Below are 17,419 nucleotides of genomic sequence, written 5' to 3' on the forward strand. Positions count from 1 at the left end.
GTAGATTGCTTTTTTAAAATTCATTCGTGGAACATGGGTGTCGCTGGCTGGCCAGCATTTATTGCCCATCCCAAGTTGCCTTTGGAAGGCAGTTGAGAGTCAACCACATTGCTGTGGCTCTGAAGTCACAGGTAAGGGCGGCAGATTTCTTTCCCTGAAAGACATTAATGAACCAGATGGGTTTTTCCTGACAATCATCAATGGTTTCACGACCGTCAGTAGATTCTTAATTCCAGATGTTATTTCTATTGAATTTGAATTCCACCATCTGCCATGTGGGATTCAAACCCGAGTCCCCAGAACATTGGCTGAGTTTCTGGATTAATAGTCTAGCGATAATACCACTCGGCCATCGTCTCCCTGTTTGGAGTTTGCTGTGTACAAATTGGTTGTTGTGTTTTGACTGCTGCATTTCTTACATTACAACATTCACTACTTCAAAAAGTACTTCAGAGAGAACTATGGAGATGATCCTGCCAGAATCTGACAAGTGTTGGTTCCGGTGAGAAAAACGATGTGTTTCTCTCCAGAGAAAAGGATGGTTTTCTCTCCAGATCTTTGACATTTTGTCAAAAGACAAGGTGGGCCTGTTTCACGCTGTCACAGTTGAGGGACAGTCAGTCCTGACCAGCCAGTAAAGCTGGCTGCACTGAGATCGGGGCACCATGTTCAAAGGGCTTCACTCTTGGCGGTGACACTATTCAGATGTGACACTAAACTGAGGTCCTGGTTTTACCCACCTAGGCTGACATCATCTTTAATAGAGGGGTGCAAAGATTTGTGCAATTTAGAACGATTTGAAAGAATTTGAGAGCTCAAAAATGGTGAGAGTGACATTGAGGATCTGTTGGATTGATGATAAGGCCACTCCATGACACAACACAGGAAATATATAAAGGTGAATGAATCCTGTGGATCCACTTGATCAACCTACCTGTAATAACCATACTCTAAGAGTTTATCTCTTTGTGTACCTGAGGAGGAGACTGGCATATGGGCAGTAAGGTCAGTGCCACCTCTGGGGCCTCTGATTTGGAATAATTTCCAACTCACAAGGCAGAGAGAATGGAGTGAGAACGGAATGAGTGAGGGATAGAGCGAGGAATACTAACCCAAGCATGTCTTCTTGTCCTGATTGAGGATGTAGCCAGATCGACACCGACAGTGATAGGATCCAGGGGTGCTCACACAGATGTGTTCACAGCCATCATCTCCCAGGGAACAAAGATCGATGGCTAGAAGGATAAAGAAATAGGTTAGAGTTTGTGCTGAGGGCAAGGACAGGTGGCACCTTTGTTTTATTGTGTGTAGTTTTCCTCCCCACTGGTTTCCTTAAGGGATTTCAAAAGGAAACTGTATAGGCATTTGAAGAAAATAAACTTGCAGGGCTTTACGGAGTTAGGGTGGAGGAATAGGATTGACTAGATTACTTGCCAGAGAGCCAGAATGGACTTGATGATCAAATGGCCTTGTTCAGTGACATCGTGGCTCTATGACTCTGAGAGAAAACATCCCTTTCTTTTGGTTCCTCTTACAGCAACTTCATTCTATTTGATAAACTTGAAAGGATTTTGTTATATATTTAAATGGTTGCATGGTTGCTGTAAGAGCTGATCACATGATTTGATGGTGATGTCATTAGGGTGTTGCAGCGGTTGCTATTTTACTTCCAGTTTGTACTCTGGGTAGGCAAGGCCTCCTAGAATAAATCTGTTGTGTGTTAGCTTGAATCTACATGTGCAAACCACTTCTTTTCTTTTTGTTAAAACCCACAACCCCTAACATAGTTAGGACATTACACATTTATACAGGGGTGAGACAAGACAGATATTCTTTAACAGGAGAGGTGTTGAAAACAACACCGTAGAGCTCGGGTACAGCTCCTTTGCGGGTATAAGGTGTTCCTTGTTTCCAAATCCTTCCATTTCCCTCTCTTTCTAACCTCCTCTAGCCTTACACCTTCCTGAGGTCTCTCTGCTTCAGAATGGATACTGATAGTTTCACTGCCTGTGTGGTCCCTTTTATAGAAGGTATTATCAACTGATTAAAGTTTAGAATTTGGTTAATTGCCTAAACAAACTATTGTTTTAATATCAGCTTAATCCAAAACTTTTATGATTTTTAAAATTCATTCGTGGGACATGGGCATCACTGGCTGGACAGCATTTGTTGCCCATCCCTAGATGCCCGAGGGCAGTTGAGAGTCAACCACATTGCTGTGGCTCTGGAGTCACATGTAAACCAGACCAGGTAAGGAAGGCAGATTTCCTTCCCTGAAGGACATTAGTGAACCAGATGGATTTTTATGACAATCAACAATGGTTTCATGGTCATCAGTAGATTCATAACTCCAGATATTTTTTATTGAATTCAAATTCCACCATCTGCCATGGAAGGATTCGAACCTGGGTCCCCAGAACATTAGCTGACTTTCTGGATTAATAATCTAGCAATATTACCTCTAGGCCATTGCCTCTTCTGATTCATCGTTACTTTCTCCCACCTGTATTAGCATGAAGTATTTCCTGACCAGAAACAATAAGACCAGATGGGTGAGGATGGAAGTGTGGCCTCAGTAATGGGCCTTAACCCAACTTCAGGCCCTGTCTTTGTTGGAAATGTGGCATTTGATAAAACCTTACTGACCATCCTTGTGGATTTTATTCATCAACCATTAAAATACTTTGTTTCATTCTTAGGAATGGACATCAGGGCTAAGCCTGTTGACTATTTCTGTTGCTAACGTCAGGATGACCTCCATTGAAATGTTGCAGTTCTTGTGATGTCACAGCGAATGTTGTCATTGGGAAAGTATATAATACACTCGTATCAAATCCATCTCTCTGATATTACACTCATTTTAAACAAGTCAACATTAATTTGACAACATGGCCCAGTCAGGAGCACCCTCACCTGGATCAGAAGTCTACAGGTTCAAGTCCTACTCCAGGGATTGAGCACATGATTCAGGCTGTCACTCCCGGTGCCAGTACTGAGGGAGTGCTGCACCACCAGGGATATCGGGCAGGACTTACCTCCCTCTCCACAGCGTGTTTCACGTTGGCAGAAGATGGCACGTCCTTACTGGCAGAGGGAACTTATGGTCCCAAAGTTGTCACCAGGTTTCCCGTTGAACGCACCCCTTGCTGCTGAGAAACCCGCTGCAGGGGTGTGCCATCGGCAGAGCCGTAAGATCCCACCGGCGTGAACGGCAGCAAGATTTTGGTGATTGTCTTTCAACTGAGACATTAAACCAAGGCCCCAATGTGCGGGACATCCCATGGCACTATTTCAAACAACACATAGTTCTCCCCAATGTTTACTTCTCAACCAACATAACGAAAAAGATATAAACAGAAAATGCTGGAAATACTCAGCAAATCAGGCAGCATCTGTGAAGAGAGAAACAGAGTGAATGGTGTTGGTGTCGTCACTGGTCAGGCAATCAGGCAACACCAGTGAAGACACCAACACCATTAACTCTGTTTCTCTCTCCACAGATGCGGCCTGATTTGTTGAGATTCTCCAGCATTTTCTGTTTTTATTTCAGATTTCCAGCATCCGCGATATTCTGCTTTGGCATTAATAATTTTTTTTAAAAAGCTTCTTAAAGTAGAGATCTAATTCCCTTTTGGAAATGACAATAAAACTTCCCTCCATCCCGCATTCAGGCATTCCTCCCAATAACTAAGACTTCCTTACCTCCTCCTGATTTCTTTTTAGTGATTATCTTAAATCTGTGTCCTCTGATTACCGAGCCAGCTGCCAGTGGGAACAGTTTCTCCCGATCTACCCTAGCGGAATCTTTCATTCCATTCTACTTTGAACACATCCGCTAAGTCTCTCTGTAAACGTCTCTGCTCAAAGGAGAACAATCCCAGCTTCTCCTGTCTCTGCAACTGAAAACCGTGACTACATTCAAGTAAACCTCCTCTGCACCCTCCCCAAGGATGTGGAGATGCCGGCGTTGGACTGGGGTAAACACAGTAAGAAGTTTAACAACACCAGGTTAAAGTCCAACAGGTTTATTTGGTAGCAAAAGCCACACAAGCTTTCGGAGCTCCGAAAGCTTGTGTGGCTTTTGCTACCAAATAAACCTGTTGGACTTTAACCTGGTGTTGTTAAACTTCTTACTGTGTCCTCCCCAAGGACTCAGTGTCCTTCCTAAAGTAAACCATGGTGAAGAAATAACTACGCACAGTATTAATAATGAACGATGCTGGAATACTAACCACTGCAAGTCTTCTTGTCCCGATTCAGTCTGAAGCCCTCACGACAACTGCACTTGTATGAACCCGGAGAGCTAATACATATTTGCTCACAGTCATGGTCTCCGTGGGAGCAAAGGTCGATGGCTATAGAGAAACACACACTCACAGATCAGAAGAATCTACAAGTCTTTAGCAACGTGTCCTTTTCATTTTTTTCCCTCTTTAGTGAATTTTCTTTAAATCGCCATATTTTCCTACCTGATATCAACATGCAGCATTGACGAGCCAGATGCAATAAGGCCAGATGTAGATTAAACATCTGTCCAAATAATGGGCCTTAACCCATCAACCCAACCTCTGAAACAGCACCTCCCTGAATGGGAATGCGACATTTTACAAAACCTCACTGACCATCCTTGCAGTTGATGTAGTCTATAGGGACTTCAGCAAGGCTTTTGACAAGGTCCCGCAAAGGAGACTGGTCAAGAAGATAAGAACCCATAGGATCCAGGGTAATTGGATCCAAAATTGGCTTAGTGGCAGGAGGCAGAGGATGTTGGTCAAAGGTTGCTTTAGTGATTGGAAGTCTGTGTCCAATGGTGTGTGACAAGGGTCGGTGCTGGGTCCCTTGTTGTTTGTAGTGCACACTAATGATCTCGAAAGTAGGAGGTATGATCAGTAAGTTTGCAGATGACATGAAAATTAGTGGTGTGGTAAATAGTGAGGAGCAAAGCTTTAGATTACAGGATGACATAGTCGGGTTGATCAGATGGGCAGGACATTGGTAAATGGAAATGAACTCTGGAAAGTGTGAGGTGATGCACTTGGGAGGACTAACAAGGCAAGGGGATTTACAATGAACGGTAGGACACTAAGGACACTAAGAAGTACAGAGGACCAGACAGATCTTGAGGTGCATGTCCATAGGACTCTGAAGGTAGCAGGACAGGTAGACAAGGTAGTTAAGAAGGCATATGGGATACTTGTCTTTATTAGCTGAGGCTAATAAGAGCAGGGTGGTTATGATGGAGCTGTACAAAACGCTGATTAGGCCATAGCTAGAGTACCGTGTGCAGTTCTGGTTGCCACACTATAGGAAGGATGTGATTGCATTAGACAGGGTACAGAGGAGATTCACCAGGATGCCTCAGTTGGAGTGAATCAGTTATGAAGAGAGGATGGTTAGGCTGAGGTTGTTTTCCTTAGAGCAGAGAAGGCTGAGGGGAGACATGATCAAGATGTACAAAATTATGAGGGACATAGATATAAACTTTTCCTCTTAGTTGAGGGGTCAATAACCAGGGGGCATATATTGAAGGTAAGAGGCAGAAGATTTAGAGGGGATGTGAGGAAAAATGTTTTTTACCCAAAAGATGTTGGGTCTGGAACTCACTGCCTGAAAGGCTGGTAGAGGCGGGAACCCTCATAACATTTAAGAAGCATTTGGTTGAGCAATTGAAATGCCATAGTATACAAGGGCATGGAGCAAGTGCTGGAAAATGTGATTAGAATAGATAGGTGCTTGATGGCTGGCTCAGACACAATGGGCCGAAGGGCCTCCTTCTGTGCTGTAAAACTGTTTCTGAGTGAGCTTCCCAATCTATTTCCATTTTCTAAATTTCTCAGTGTGTTCCCACTGTAATGTTGTCATTAAGAATCAAGTATCTGGGATGTGGATACTTGGCTGGTTAAGGGATGCCTCTAGCTCATCCCAGCCACCTTTCCATGGATGGGTGAACCTTAGGGGTTGAAAGTTGGCAGGTGATTGGAGCATGGCATTCCAGTGCAGTATTGAAGAAGTGCTGCACTGTTAAAGGTGCTCTCCTTTGGATGAGACTTTAAACCAAAGCGCATCTGCATGTTGGGGCAAATTTGAAAGATCCACAGTACCATTCCAAAGCAATGGTGAGTTGCCTGGGGGCCAATATTTGACCCTCAATGAGAGCAGCTTATCGGTTGATTATCACATTGCTGCTTGCTCTCCACAAATTGGTTGCTGTGTTTTCTACATCACAAGAGTGAGTACACTTCAAAGATACTTCATTGACCACAAAGGCTACACGGGGGTGTTCATAAAAGGCACTATATAAATGCAGATCACTGGAATACCTGCAATCAGATGCCTGTCTTAGTGTCTGTGGTGCAATTGCTGAGCTCATTGGTTGTTAACTGAAAGATTGGTGGTTCGAAACCATTCAGGGGAGGGGCTTTCATCATTTAGGGCGGCACAGTGGCATAGTGGTTAGCACTGCTGCCTCACAGTGCCAGGGATCTGGGTTTGATTTCCGGCTTGGGTCACTGTGCACTGTCTGCGCGTTCTCCCCGTGTCTGCGTGGGTTTCCTCCGGGTGCTCCGGTTTCCTCCCACAGTCTGAAAGACGTGCTGGTTAGGGTGCATTGGCCACACTAAATTTCTCCTCAGTGTACCCGAACAGGCGCTGGAGTGTGGCGACTAGGGAATTTTCACAGTAATTTCATTGCAGTGTTAATCTAAGACTATTTATGACATGAATAAATAAAACTTTAAACTTAATTTCTGCACCCCTGAGTTTGTCCTATGTGAGAATGCCAATTTTCTGCCAATTTTCTTTTTATTTATTTATGGGATGTGGGTGTTGCTGGCTCAGCCAGGATTTATTTAAACTAATGGATTAGTCTGAATAATGGGCTATAATAACTAGGTCTCTGGACGCTGTTGAAACTCAGATCCTCAGAAGTGAAAGGAGTGTATCACCTGCCTCCCAGATTCCTGTTTTAACACTTTGTGAAACAACCTTACCCCAGTTCCTTGTTTAAAAACCAAATTAAATTTCAAAGAAAAACTCCTGACAATGGCTCAGGAGATCTTAATATATCGAGGCAACTAGGTGGGAGTTTATAGGAATTCAGAATGACATTACTGTCAAGTGCTAGATATCAAGAGAATGTGCACACTGCTACACAGAGAAGACACGGATTGTCTCCCTGAATATGACTACAACATGTCGTATATCCAAAAGCAGATAGGGTTATAGCACACAGCACACTTTGTTCTCTTTGTTCTATTGCCAACACACAACTTATTGATGTTGCAATATACTAATTTCATTAAGATGGAAAGGATAGAGAGAAAAGTTCTCTCTTCTTCCAATCCAGTGGACAGTGTGTGTTAAAGGCAATTATAAAACGTCAATGTTAACAATTAGTCTTGAAGGGAATGGGACACAAAGTCGATTTCAAAACTCCAATGTGAAACCATCAGAGAACTTGCAATTCTTCCCTTGACCAGCCTGTGAGCACAGCCCAGACTCAAACCCTGCAGAGAAGATTAGCTTTGTTAACAGACTGTTAGGCTGTCTGGCTACAAGAATAGCTCAACTCAGTTGCGGCTGTCTCAGTGTGGTGTGGATACTTGGAATGCTTTCAAATCTTAGTTTGTGTTACTGGGAACCAGCTCGTTAACAATGTAAAAAGCAATTTTTAATCAGCCACAACCTTTGTATAGGAAATACCCTGCCTCACCCTTTCCCTCCAAGGTCCCCCAGCTTTACCTGTGCATGTCTTCTTGTCTGAGTTCAGCACGTAGCCCTCACGGCAGGCACAGTGGTAGGATCCAGGTGTGGTGACACAGATGTGCTGACAACCATGATTTGCAACAGCGCACATATCTTCAGCTGGATGCAAAAATACGCAAATCAAAATTCAATTGCTTACTTTGTTTTAGGCTAATAGCAAGATCAGTAAATAGGAAATTTTTGAAGGGACATGTGTTTCTTGTAAGGTAACACTTGACTCCAGGTCTTACGTAAGCCGTAGTGCATTATATACCAGTTATAGGTGACTTGGGGTCTTAGACAGAACAGAATGCATCATATGTAGGTTAATATATAGCTGGGGGTTAACCAGAGGGCAGTGATTTATGGTGAATGGCAAAAGAAGCAATGGTAACATAAAGGAACTGTTTTTAACACAGGGGAGGCCACCTTGCCAGCTTTACGGGACCCGCCCATATACGGGCAGCACGGTGGCACAGTGGTTTGCACCGTTGCCTCACAGCACCAGGGATCCAGGTTTGATTCTCGGCTTGGGTCACTATCTGTGCAGTGTCTGCACGTTCTCCCCGTGTCTGTGTGGGTTTCCTCCGGGGAGCTCCAGTTTCCTCCCATGGACCGAAAGACGTGCTGGTTAGGGTGCATTGGCCGTGCTAAATTCTCCCTCAGTGTACCCGAACAGGCGCCGGAGTGTGGCGACTAGGGTATTTTCACAGTAATTTCATTGCAGTGTTAATGTGACACTAATAAATAAGCTTAAACTGAAGTGTTTTGCTCTAAATCCTGCACTATATGGTGGAGAAAGCCACTGTTGCTGTTGGCAGCTTCAATGCCACTTTTCCGAGCACTACCGGCCTTTGCCAATTTCCGGGAATATTCCACCCAGTGAGTGGTTAGGATCTGGAAGGCAATGCCTGAGAGTGTTGTGAAGGCAGATTCAATTCTAGCTTTCTGAAAGGAACTGCATGAGGATCTAACGGGAAATAATTTGCAGAGCTGTGAGGGAAAGGCCAGGCAGTGAGACTAGCCGATTGTTCCTCTGGATCGGGCACACATAACATAAACTCCTAATTTCCCACTGAACGCAATATGCGATAGGTTGGCTGGTGGATACCTTTCTCTCTGTGAGTGAGAAGCAGTCAATGGTTGATGCTGCATTAGGACACCACTCTTTTCATCATTTTATTTTAACACTTACAACATAACTTGTCCTGGAAGGTCTTAGCAAACTGATCAATCAGGTCGAAGGTCTCAACAAGGAAGACGTGTTCTTCATGAGGTAAGGAGGCCATGGCTCTGAGGGAGGACATCTCAGCCCTCTGCACTCCCACAGCGTAGATCTCAATACCAGCCTCTCGAGCTCTCGCTGCCACCTCAGTGACCCGGTCCTGGGGCCTCCCGTCTGTTACAATGATGGCAACTCTTGGAACCTTCTGTGACAGGGGACGGACACCCTCCTGCTCAGTGAAAGCGACATTCATGGCATACTGGATGGCTAAGCCTGTCATTGTTCCCTGGGCCAGGGGGATCACCTCCTTGATACTCTTGATCATGTCGGCTTTTTTCTGGAATGTCTTGAAGGAGAAGACATTCTGAATCTGGCTGGAATATTGGAGCAATGCCACCCTGCCTGCGTTGGGCCCCACATTCAAGAAATTGATCATGTCAATCACAAAATTCCTCATCAGCTCAAACTCGAATGGACGGACGCTCCTGGAACTGTCAATAATAAACAGCAGATCGATGGGGCCTGTCGTGCACTTTCTATCTGAAATGATAAACAAGACATGTTGAAGAGGACGCAGGTGACAATCACTTCAAGTGGAACATTTTTTGTTTTGTTTCTTTTACACCAGTTGTCTGGGTACTGGAGTGACAGGTTTGGAAATCTGTGGTGCGGCACAGCTCAGTACATATGGGACAGTAACTCCAGTTGTGAGGCAAGAGTCCAGGACAGGAGGTCTGGTCAGGATGGAGTGTAGAGGGGGTGGGAGGAGGACTCACATTATTCTGCATCCTATTCCCCCTGAAACAAAGTAGCGTGGACCCCAGTGACCCCTTTAAATTCAAAATAATGAGCTTGTTTTTGTGGGCTTCTGGTGTGTGATCCTGGGCATCCTGCTGGTTCTCTCGTGTGATGGTGGGTGAGGCCTAATCCAACAAGGCATGTCTGCAACCACATTATTTCAGGTCCCACTGAAGGTTCAGTATTTTCCCTGCTGCCTACATGGGCCGTTATGTTTGGGCCTTTGAACGGCCTTCAAACCCAAGCCCGTCGGGGCCAAGTGTGGCTTCAACCAGAGTATGCTGCAATGGGCTTAGATGTTTACACAAGAGTTTCCTCTGGGTGCTCCGGTTTCCTCCCACAGTCCAAAGATGTGTAGGTTAGATTGATTGTCTATGGTAGATTGACCCTTAGGGCGGGATTTTCTGGCCGCACTCACTCCAAGGCTAGAAATTCCCACTCGAGGTCAACGGACCTTTGCATGGTCTGTGTCCCGCCCACTGCAATTCCCATGGCGGGCAGGATGGGAAAATTCTGCCCTTAGTGTCAGGGGGATTAGCAGGGTAAATACGTGAGGTTACAGTGATAGAGCCTGGGGGGATTGTTGTCGGTGCAGGCTCGATGGGCTGAATGGTCTCTTCCTGCACTGTAACTCTAAGAGTATATTGACATTTTTATTCAGCAAGTAAAGACTTTGATAAATAGACCATAAACTTGCAGATCTACAATCTGGGAAGAGGCAGTAAACCTTTAAGAGAGGAGGGTGAGAAAATTAGAGATGGACAAATAATATTTATTTCAAGTTTTAAAGGTTATTTTTGACAGAGAAATGTATTTTGTTTTCTTACAGATTTACCCTAATTTTAGGATACTGAGTGAGACAAAGTGGTTTGTTAATAAATCTCGTCCTTCTAAAATTTTCCAACACATATCCACTGAAACATTCTCAATCAGGTGGAAATATAGCTCCCATGGCATTTTTGGAAGAAGAGCAGGGGGGTTCTCTCTATTGTCCTGGCCAATATTTATCAATCAGCAATAAAATCTGATTATCTGGCCATTATCACAATGCTGTTTGTGGGAGCTTGCCTTTCCCTACATTATAAAAATAATCACACTTCCAAAGTACGCCCATTGGCCATAGAGCTTTTTGGGATGTCCTGAAGTCATGAACGGTGCTTTGTAAATAAATGCATGTCTTTTTATCATAGATTGTGTAAATAGGATGCACTGGGGACAAAATACAAATAATCAATCATTTGTATTGGTGCAAATTGTTCCTACCTACGGTAGTCAAGGATTTTGCCAACTGCTGGCTTCTTTTGTATCAATGATAACCTGATATCCAATTCCATCACTTCCGGTCAGAATCACTGGATAGTGATCAGGAGTGACGGCCACAACCAATTCCCTCTCCCTAGTCTTACAGTGTTGGCGGCCAATTGTAGCTTTTTTCTTCAGATCTCCACCTCAAAGGCAGGTCTGATCCACAGCGTGCGAATCTCTACCTCGGGCAGATCCCAGATCCACACCAGTCACAACGTGGGGCGGCACGGTGGCGCAGTGGTTAGCACTGCTGCCTCGCAGTGCCAAGGACCCGGGTTCAATTCCAGCCTTGGGTGACTGTGCGAAGTTTGCATGTTCTCCCTGTGTCTGTGTGGGTTTCCTCCGGGTGCTCCGGTTTCCTCCCACAGTCCAAAGATGGGCAGGTTCGGTGGATTGGCCATGATAAATGTGGGGGTTTACAGAGATAGGGCAGGGGGAGACAGCATGGGTAAGATGCTCTGTCAGAGAGTTGGTGCAGACTTGAAGGGCCGAATGACCCCCTTCTGCCCTGATTCGCTGATTACAGGTATGAAATCGCACTCTCTCCTCCTCAATCTTCCTTTGTAAGTTTTGCCCAGGTACTGAGCAAAGTGGCTGGTGGGCAGGTCCTAATAAAATGCCAATGAAAGGCAGACATATGCCGATATGAGCTGCTATAGAGTTTGCCTGTGGGCACATTGCCCATGCTTCATTATTTAAAGTCTGTTCCTTCTCATTCCAGACAAAAGCAGCAATCAGCTAAGTGAGATGAATATGGATTTCTTTCCTCCCTGGCGCCATTTATCGACACATCCAGTGCATCCCAACAATTCACAGCTGCATGACAGTCCCAGCTACCAGGTTTTCTAAACTGATTTGATTGAAGTTGCCAATGTTTCTGGCAGCATATCGTTCATCCACGCCGTGTTTTATTTCTCTCAATGTTTTGCCTTACCTGCAATCATTCTATCCCTTATCTTCATTTGTCTTATTCTAGCTGAGTGAATCCCATCCATCAAGAGAACTTCCATTACCAGGAACAAACCAATAGCCAGAGGCAGCTTCATCTTTCAAACTGAGGAGTGTGATTGACTGAGAAACAGAGACACCGGTCCTGAAATGAGAAAAGGAAGAACATTTAGCAATGCAAACCCTGAGGCAGCGTCTATCATTCCTGCTGCTGCTTCTGATGTTTCTTGCTCTCTGGAGACGTTGATGGTAGGACAAGATAAAGAGACGTGCAAAGAACAGCGTGTCGCGATGACGATGAAAGAATGGACAGGTTTACCAACAACAGCTGATCCAACCCAATCTTTATTCATCTAATTCTTGGAATATGGACATTGCTGGCAAGGCCCATCCCTTGATTAGCTGCTGAGAAGGTAGGATTTCTTGAATCATTGTGAGTCTGTGGGGGTGAAGTTATTCTTTGTAATGATTTTGGTAAAACTGCTGGCTAGGCCCCACCTGAGGATAGTTCACAGTCAATTAAATTCAAATTCTCAAATGCCACAGTGGGATTCAAACTCACAGGCCAGAATTTTCCAGCCGTTCACTACCCGGTGCCACTGCAAGCGAGAACGGAGAATTTGTCACTCAGCCAAATCCCCGATCACTGCAGCGGGACCGGAGAATCCCGCCAGCGTGAATGGCCAGAGAATTCCAGCCACGTTCTCTAGATTACTAGCTCAGTAGCATAACTTAGAAAGTCGAATGTACTGAGTGTACAGGAAAGGTGACTCGGAATAATATAGTACAGAAGGTGAGCATTCATCCCATCATGAACTTGCTGATACTTTGAAAGATCTTGGAGGGGTGCAGGGCTGGAGGAGGAGGTTACAGAGATAGGGAGGAAGCGAGGCCATCGAGGGATTTGAAAATAAGGATTCTAAAATCGAGGCATTGTTGCACCAGGGGCCACTGCGGGTCAATGGGTGACGGCTGAGGGGTCCTGAGTGTGAGTTAAGAACCTCTGGATGAGCTCAAATTTACAGAGATAGGAGATCGGCTAGGGGAGCACTGTAATAGTCCAGTGTCCACACATGCTGAATTTTAGTTAGCTTTATTGCGGTGATTTTGTATCCATAATGTATTGTGTTGACTAATCTAAATTGATTTAACATTTCGTTTTGGGCAGGCAGAGACTATCAATCTATGCAGAGTCTGGAATGGTGACATTTTGCAATGGCCAATCTCCAGACTGGAGGCAGAAACATTAGTTCAGTCTGCAGTCAGCCAATTGTGATAGTTTATTCATTACGTGTTGATTAAGATGAAACTTCGCCTGCACTTCTCAACAATCAAAGGCAAACCTCTCATGTGGCATTTCCTTTCCTCACACGGTTTAATCTTGTTACTTTCCTGAGGAGGACTGCCAAATCAGTGCTAACTGATGCCAAAGATTAAGAAGAGATTTGTGTTGTGGTTTAATCTGTAGACTTTGAAATGGATTAATGCAGTCCAGACTTCCTTTGGAACGATACAGTTACCACGCCAAGATGTATTACTAAAACATTTTGCTCTTGTTTTGTACATTAAGTACGTAATAGCAGAGTGACCTCAATGAACTGTTGGCATCCAGTTTACACTTTGTAAAATATTACATTGAGATGCTCAGATGAAGATCCACAATGTGGAACTTAATCGCCAACTGTGGTTGGACATATCCCGCAAGGAATCATCAGACCTTCTGCCTCTAACAACCCCGCCCCCACACTCTCACCATTGGTTGCCTAACACATTCATCCTTGTGTTGCCCCAGTCAGAAAGCAAATGGCCATTCCCCTTAATCCACCCACTCCCCCCCCCCCACCCCCTCACCACTGACACTTTGGATGGTCCATTCCATACACCACTCCCCCAGCGTCACCACCCCCCCCCCCCCCCCCACCCCCCGTGTAAAGTGGTTAAATCCTGCTGTCACACTCTCCTCAGTTTAAGCCGTGGTTTTTGAATTGTAGGATCTGTGATTCTGTTGAAACTAGTGGGGTAGAAAGTTGCCCTGTGCTGTAGCATGAAGCAAATGGGCCCAGATCTTCTGAATCGTTAGACACCAGATATACGATCCAAAATGTCGGAACTACGCAGAAGTCCCGACACGTCAACTCCACAGGAATTGTTCAGGAAGATTGAAGTTCTGATGGGCACATCTTCTGCTGAGTTAGGATACTGTCCATTGTGTGGTGTGGCACTACCATTGTACCAAATGGAATAGATTCACAACAAATTTAGTGGCTCAAAACTGGCCATCCATTAGGACCGTCAGCAGCAGCAGAGTTGTACTTGACCACAATCTGTAACCTCATGGGCCAGCACATCCCCCACTCTACCATTACCATCAAGCAGGCGGGTATGCCAGGAGCAGCACCAGGCAAACCTAAAAGTGAGGTGTTAACCTGGTGAAGCTACAACATAAAGATGCAATATTCTGAAGCAGCTTGCGATAAACAGAGCTAAGCAATCCCAAAACCAACGAATCAGGTCAAAGCTCTGTAGTCCCGCTACATCCTGTTGTGATAGATTAAGGATGATTAAACAACTGGCCAGAGAAGGAGGCACCGCAAATATCCCCAAACTTAGTGATTGGGGAGCCCAACTCAACAGTACAGAAGATAAGGCTGAAGCTCTGCAACCACTTGGCCAGAAGTGCCAAGTGGACGATCCACCTCGGCCTCCTCCTGAAGCCCCCAGTATCATAGACGCCAGTCCCATTTTGGATGTGAAGCTGCTGACATCGCCGGCAAGAGCTGAGGAAGCTACGAAATCGTGATCTTGTCGGCGAGATCTGCGAATTCCGGATCTTGAACCCCCACCGGCATTCTCACAGACGGTGGGAGTGGGCTCAAGATCGCTCCCAATATTTCATCCATTTGTTTATTTGGCTGACAATCTTTGATTGTATCATAGGAGCAATGATTGTCCTTAAACTTTGCCATCTACATCCAGCACACACTTCAATGGCTGAGTAATGTTCCCGCTATCTCTTTCACAAATCTCACTTTGTTAATTGAATCAACGATCTAAATACTGAATGACTTTAACGCCTCCTTTTTAATTCTTGCTGGAGTTTTGCCAGTGCTAGTTTCTCCGTTTTGATTGGTGGGATCACAGCAAAGCCAGGTTTAAAAGGGTGAGCTGATTGCACAGCAAGATTCCACAAACACAGGAGGCTGCACCAATGTGTTTGATGTCGTGAGAACAAGTGGCTTGCTTTCAGCATGTGCTCATTTTCAGTCTGAAGCTTAAAGCAACTTATTTTTACTTATTTTTTATTAGTCACACGTAGGCTTACATTAAAACTGCAATGATGTTACTGTGAAAATCCCCTAGTCACCACACTCTGGCGCCTGTTTGGGTACACTGAGGCAGAATTTAGCACGGCCAATGCACCTAATCAACAAGTCTTTCGACTGTGGGAGGCAACCAGAGCACCGGAGGAAACCCACGCAGACATGGGGAAAACGTGTAGAGTCCACACAGTCACCCAAGCAGGGAATCGAACCCAGGTCCCTGGCTCTGTGAGGCAGTAGTGCTAACCAGCCTGTGTGAATCTGAATGTACATAGAGTTTAGGAATGGGCTCTAACAGCAGATATTTCAGGACTGGTTGGACCTCACCATCCTCCCATAATGTGTCTCCTCCATTGAATAGCCCGGTGGCACTGCCAATGCTTGACTCATCTATCCAATTGTAACCCCAGCACCTCTTGCAATGGTTTTTCTTCTCAATCCTGCACTGATATCTCTGGTGTTCCCCAAGGATCGTTTTTGGCTCCTGTCTTCTTTCTCATCTACATGCTGCCCTTGGCAATATCATCAGAAAACACTGGCGTTCAGCTCTTTTCTCCATGTTTGGATCAACACTGTGATGAGTTCAGGAGCTGAGAGGCCCCAGCAATCACATATCAAAAGCTTTCAGAGGTTGTAAAATATTTTGGGATATCCTGGGAAATTACACTTCAATAAATTATTTGGCTGGACACACAAATCTGTGGACAGCATAAGATCTCTTAATGCCGAGTGTCCCGCGAACTTGTTAATTTTTTATTCAATCCTCTGGGCCTGTGCTCTCTGTCCAAGTTAAATATTCTGCTCACATCTACATTATCAGTGTTTTGCACCATTTGATAATCACAGTGTTTTGCTTCGCAACGGAAGGTGCAGATAAGATACCCATTATCATCATAAGACCAGAACATGGTGCTGCCCTGGAGTCTCATGCCCTCAGTATTCCCAGTTCTCTGTCATGGATTGTGTTTATGCAGGCTGTTTGTTTCAGCAGGTTACGGAAGACCCAGAGGCTAAAGAACTCAACTCATGTCACCCCTTTTTCTAGAGAATGGTGGACATATGGAATCCCTGTAAAGCTGTTATCTTATTCAGATTCCAGATGGCAATTAGAAACTATTCAATGAAATTATCACCTTGCAATGTCTCCCAGTAAACCTGTTGCCTTTCCTCGTTACTTATTAACCAATGTGTAACATGTTTGAGAAGTAAGTTGCTTCCATTTGTTATATTTAACATTGGATTTCCTGTCTGGGGTCATAGCGCTCTTCGAGGTTGGTCTGGTGTAGGAGACCAGCCAATTGCCTCAGTTCTACCCTGTGTACAACCCCACCTTCCTGGGTCATGTAGGGTGGGGCTGGCATTGACAGAAGGAGCTTGTCACTGGAAGTCAGGCAAATCCACTACAATTACAGCAGCGAGGGGGTATTATCAAAAGGTGCGGGGCGGTGGGGGGAAGGGTGGTAAGGTGAGGTTGGGACAGATGCCCACCTAAAGAGGTGGCTCCAAATGTCATAAATATCCACAAAATCCATTGCCAGTGTGTGGAAGGTGGAAGAGAAGGAGAATTTGATCTCACTGGGGCCTCTCCATGGATCCATGGCTCTGTTTCCCGTCCTGGGACTGCTGCCGCCAGTATCATAGAATCATCGAATCACTATAGAGCAGAATAGGCCATTCGGCCCTTCAAGTCTGCACCAACTCTCTGACAGAGTATCTTACCCATGCCGTCTCCCCCTGCCTTATCCCCATAAACCCACACATTTACCATGGCTAATACATCTAATTTACACATCTTTGGACACTAAGGGACAATTTACCATGGCCAATCCACCTAACCTGCAAATCTTTGGACTGTGGGAGGAAACCAGAGTACCCAGAGGAAACCCACACAGACAAGGGGAGAATGTGCAAACTCCACACAGACAACCACCCAAGGCCAGAACTGAACCCAGGTCCTGGCGCTGTGAGGCAGCAGTGCTAGCCACTGTGCCACCGTGCCACCTATATCCCATCTCTACCTGCATGTCATTAAGTTACAGGACAGCCATGGCGGAGTGAGTAGAAATCCTGCCTTTGAATC

The 17,419-nt window shown here is 45.1% G+C and overlaps 2 protein-coding genes across 2 annotated transcripts in view; one reads left to right on the forward strand and one right to left on the reverse strand.

The window, feature by feature from the left end:
- matn4 (matrilin 4) overlaps positions 1-12,117 on the reverse strand; it is a 29,535-nt gene extending 17,418 nt beyond the window's left edge. The window contains exons 1-5 of the mRNA XM_078236176.1: positions 12,006-12,117; positions 8,939-9,508; positions 7,741-7,863; positions 4,233-4,355; positions 1,113-1,235 (exon numbers count right to left, since the gene is read on the reverse strand). Of these exons, the coding sequence (XP_078092302.1) occupies positions 1,113-1,235; positions 4,233-4,355; positions 7,741-7,863; positions 8,939-9,508; positions 12,006-12,117 (1,051 nt within the window). The remainder of the gene's footprint in view (positions 1-1,112; positions 1,236-4,232; positions 4,356-7,740; positions 7,864-8,938; positions 9,509-12,005) is intronic.
- Positions 12,118-14,576: 2,459 nt separating this feature from the next.
- rbpjl (recombination signal binding protein for immunoglobulin kappa J region-like) overlaps positions 14,577-17,419 on the forward strand; it is a 75,138-nt gene continuing 72,295 nt past the window's right edge. Inside the window, exon 1 of the mRNA XM_078236081.1 lies at positions 14,577-14,815. Within this exon, the coding sequence (XP_078092207.1) occupies positions 14,577-14,815 (239 nt within the window). The remainder of the gene's footprint in view (positions 14,816-17,419) is intronic.

This window comes from Mustelus asterias, chromosome 20 (genome assembly GCF_964213995.1).
Source record: "Mustelus asterias chromosome 20, sMusAst1.hap1.1, whole genome shotgun sequence".
Taxonomy (NCBI): Eukaryota; Metazoa; Chordata; class Chondrichthyes; order Carcharhiniformes; family Triakidae; genus Mustelus; species Mustelus asterias.